Source organism: Tupaia chinensis, unplaced genomic scaffold, assembly GCF_000334495.1.
Source record: "Tupaia chinensis unplaced genomic scaffold, TupChi_1.0 Scaffold148210_1, whole genome shotgun sequence".
NCBI classification, from domain to species: domain Eukaryota; kingdom Metazoa; phylum Chordata; class Mammalia; order Scandentia; family Tupaiidae; genus Tupaia; species Tupaia belangeri.
The window spans coordinates 435,913-440,197 of record NW_006208060.1 but is presented as its reverse complement, the minus strand read 5'-3'; the positions used below and the strand labels follow the sequence as shown (position 1 = coordinate 440,197).

Here is a 4,285-nt window from a genome sequence, read left to right as displayed (position 1 = left end):
CCTTTTCTGAAAGGAGCCCCTGCCCCAGCAGCCGTCAGACATGGCTCCTGACCTCAGTGGGCAAAGCACTTGGAAGAGATCTTCCAGGCCAAGAGGAAGACCCCAAACCAAGAAGATAAAAAAGTCTTTTTAAGGGAACCAGCAGTTAACGTAATGGCTATGTCGCTGGACTCCCACGTAGTCGACCGCGGTTCGCGTCTTGGACCCGGTGGCTTAAAACTCACGCCGGGTGCGTGTGCGTGCGTGCCCAAGATCCTGAGAGGAGAATGGAGAAGAAGGGATTGCGGCGTGACCATCCCCCCTGGGGGGTGATTTCTCACTTTCTGTCTCTCTGTCTCTCTCTGTCTGGCGAGCGCACGTGCCCTATAGTGAAAATCTATCAAAAAAAAAAAGTCTTTTTAACTGAGACCCCCCCACACACACACATACACACTCAGCATCCCTAACCCTCCCAGCTTTGGGGAGAAAAGGCCTATCCCTGAAGCTTGAAGTTTGACTCTCTTCTCCCTAATTAGCTGTGTGACCTCACACAAGTATCTAAACCTCTCTGTGCTTCATATTATTCCTTCTCGTAGCAGATAAACAATGGGGGAAGCTTGCAGATGGATGGGGTCCCTGCCTTTGCTCACTCCTGCCCCCTACCCTGGGGCCTGGGTCAGGGGGTTTCCTGTCCTGCTTACCTGCTTCTTCTGCGTCCTCTCCCTAAGCTGGAGGCCTGGGTCTTTTGTGGGAGGAGAATTTATTGCATGGGAGCCTGCTCTGTGGGGTCCCTCAGGGCTGGGAGGAGCTGGGGTCCCCGAAGCCGGCCAGAGCATAGTTAGGAAGCTGGGCGGCCAGGGTTCAGGCCAGGGGTCAGGACTACCCCCTCCCCCGGAGGCGGGCTTGGGGGCCCAGCAGATCAGCACCCCTCCCGCCCCGCTGACGGCCGCTCCTCTCCCCCTAGCACGCAATTGCCTTCTGCTTGAAGGAGTCGGGGAGCAAACCCCCCATGGTAATGTATCCCCCGCCCCGGGGTCCCAGGAGTCCCTGTCCTAGCCCTGCTGCTGGCCTGGCTGCTCGCAGACACGTCCCCGGCCTCTTGCTGCTGCCCCTCCCCTGCTCCAGGCTGGCCCCCCACTCTGGCTCTGGGACCCCTGGCTTCCCGCCCCCTCATGGCGGAACCCCCAGGCCTCCCTGCCCAGCCTGCATGACCCTGACTGGGGCCGGCCTGATCGCCAACCTGCACCTGCTCCCGTCCACAGATCCGGTACCGTAAGGACCGTGCCGTGGCCCGCCGGGCCCCCTGCTTTCCGAACGTGACTACCCTCCAGGACCTGGCCAGCGGGGCCGCGCTGGCCGCCACCATCCACTGCTATTGTCCCCAGCTCTTGCGACTTGAAGGTGAGTGGGTGAGTCCAGGCTAGACCCCATCCTGGGGATTCAGGCGTCCTCAGTCCCTGTCCCCACGTCTGGGTGACCGGTATGCTGGAGTGGTTGGCAAGCAGCTTCTGGAACGGCCAGCCCAGTGCTCGCCGCCGCCTCTCCCCGTCAGTGGCTGTGTGACTTGGCACATGCGTCCGAACCTCTCTGAGCAGCATTGAATTTATTCCCGCCGCAGGTAAAATGTATAGGAGGTGGTCTGTAGGCCAGACCCCATTGTAGACACCGTGGATCTAGTGAGAACAAATAGACACACACTATTTATTTATTTATATTTGACCAGAGAGAGGCAGAGAGAGAGAGAGTAAGAGAGAGAGAAAGTGAGAAAGCAAGCCGCCAGGTCCGGGACTTGAACTGCCATCGAACATGTGGGTGTCCAGTGCCCTTAACCACCACACCACCTCCTGGCCCCAACACACTTTTTGTTTTGTTTTATATTATTTATCCATTTAATTTTATTTCTTCTTCTTATTATTAAATTTTGTTATGGGGCACATGTGCTCATCAGAGACAGTGAGAGAGAGAGAGAAAATGAGAAAGCGAGAAAGCAAGCCACCAGGTCCAAGACTTGAACCGTGGTCGGCCATGTGGGAGTCCAGTGCCCTAGCCACTGCGCCACCTGCTGGCCTTCAACACACTCTCTTGCCCTTATAGACCCCTGAGAGTACTAGGGGAGGGAGAAAGATACTACATTTACCCAGGGTGCCTTTTGGATAGTAGATTCCAGAGGGGTGTGCTCTAGCCAGAGAGAGACCAGGGACAGAGAACGAGGGGACATATGCACACCCAGTCCCTTCTCCATTTCTCCAGCCTGTTGGAATTTGGGGCCTGCAGGCACCCAGTGTGTTTTTGAAGCTGCTGGGGCCCGGGTCTTGAACCCTGGTCAGTCATGTGGGCTCTGGCTCCCTTAACCACTAGCTATGGGGCTGGCCCAGGAGAGCTCTGTGAACCGAGCCCTGGGGGGGAGGGGCTAGCCGTCCTCCTTTGCAGAGTTGGGGACCCAGGCGCTGTGTCCCCACAGAGGTCTGCCTCAAGGACCCCATGTCTGTGGCGGACAGCCTGTACAACCTCCAGCTGGTGCAGGACTTCTGCGCCTCCCGCCTCCCTCGCGGCTGCCCGCTGGCCCTGGAGGACTTGCTCTATGTCCCGCCACCCCTCAAGGTAAGGCCAGGCTGGCCCCGTGAGCAGAGGTGGGCGAGGGGGGCCGCGGGGGCCGTGGCTGACCGCCCTCGGTCTGCAGGTCAACCTGGTGGTGCTTCTGGCCGAAATGTTCGTGTGCTTCGAGGTGCTCAAGCCCGACTTTGTGCAGGTCAAGGACTTGCCTGACGGTCACGGTGAGACGCGGGGGGCGGCTGGGGTCCACAGTGGGTGGGGGGAGCCCCAGCCCCACCTGACCCTCTTCTCTGCACAACAGCCGCCTCCCCCCGGGGCACCGAGGCCTCCCCACCTCAGAATACCAGCGGCAGCAGGTATGGTCCCCTGTCGGGTGAGTGTCCACCATCGGGGTGTGCATCTGCTGGCCGGGCGCTCAGAAAGGGTCAGGGACAGCCTGGTCCACCCCCTGGGTGAGGCACGGGAGGGGACAGGGTCCCCAGGCTGAAGTCTGTCTCTTGGCAGTTCTCCTGTCTTCAACTTCCGCCACTCATTGTTGTCGTCTGGGGGTCCCCAGTCCCCGCTCCGAGGATCCACAGGTGAGCGGAGGGTTGGCTTCAGTCCCTATGGACCCTGCCCAAACACTGCCCAGCTGGTGGCATGGTGGCTGACTGCCTGGTTCAAGTCCTGGACCTGGCGGCTTGACAAACACACCAGGCACATGTGCATGAGTGCTCAAAATCCCAAGATGAGACCGGAGCAGAAGGGATTGTGGCATGGCCATCCCTGCCATGGGGGTTGCTTTCTCACTTTCTGTCTCCTGCAAGCACACACACCTCTCTCAAAAACTGCAAAAAAAAATAAAGCCATAGAGGTGGCTTAGAGGTTAAGACACTGGATCCCATGTTGCCAGCCTTGCGGTTCAAGTCCCAGACCCGCTGGCCTGAAAAACACACTAGGTATGTGTGCATGCATGCCCTGAATCTTGAAAGGAAAATGGAGACAGGATTGTGGCATGGACATCCCCCATTGAGGGTATTTTCCTCCTCTCCTTTTTTCTCTTTCTTGCTCTGAAAGGCGCCAGCATCCTCTGGCAAAATTAGAAAAAAAAAAAAAGGCTGCCCCAGCAGGCCTCATGTTGGCCTCTCCAGTGGCCCCCATGGGGGTCCCTGACCCCGGGGTGACTTCTGCAGCAGCTCCTTGGGACCCTTTATTCATTCTTAGTGGCCCCTGGTGCCATTTCTGGAAACCTCTAGCCTGCCCAGACCACACAATGACCCATCAGTGATTCACCAGTGACCTGGCCGAGGTTGCTGACCCCACCCAGGCCTCCCGCTGACCCCATAGTGACACTGTGCCCCTCCCCAGGCTCCCTGAAGTCCTCCCCGTCCATGTCACACATGGAGGCCCTGGGCAAGGCCTGGAACCGCCAGCTCAGGTGAGCGACCTCGAGGGCAGGCTGGGACCGGGCCGGGCCAAGGCTGGTCCTAGGGGCTGACCCCTCCCTCCGGCCGCCCAGCCGTCCCCTCTCCCAGGCCGTTTCGTTCAGCACCCCCTTTGGCCTGGACAGCGACGTGGATGTCGTCATGGGAGACCCCGTCTTACTCCGCTCGGTCAGCTCGGACAGTCTGGGCCCCCCACGACCCATGCCGGCCCGGACCCCCACCCAGCCAGCCCCGGAGCCCGGAGACCTGCCCACTATTGAAGAGGCCTTGCAGATCATCCACAGCGCAGAGCCCCGCCTGCTCCCCGACGGGGCCGCCGACGGCCGCTT

The 4,285-nt window shown here is 59.6% G+C and overlaps 1 protein-coding gene across 1 annotated transcript in view; it reads left to right on the top strand.

The window, feature by feature from the left end:
- The window catches only part of CAMSAP3 (calmodulin regulated spectrin associated protein family member 3), a gene marked incomplete at its 5' end in the record, with an annotated part of 15,133 nt that overhangs the window by 2,191 nt on the left and 8,657 nt on the right, over nt 1-4,285 (top strand). Inside the window, 8 exon segments of the mRNA XM_014584921.1 lie at nt 944-991; nt 1,242-1,380; nt 2,441-2,580; nt 2,660-2,753; nt 2,834-2,888; nt 3,037-3,110; nt 3,880-3,949; nt 4,031-4,177. Of these exon segments, the coding sequence (XP_014440407.1) occupies nt 944-991; nt 1,242-1,380; nt 2,441-2,580; nt 2,660-2,753; nt 2,834-2,888; nt 3,037-3,110; nt 3,880-3,949; nt 4,031-4,177 (767 nt within the window).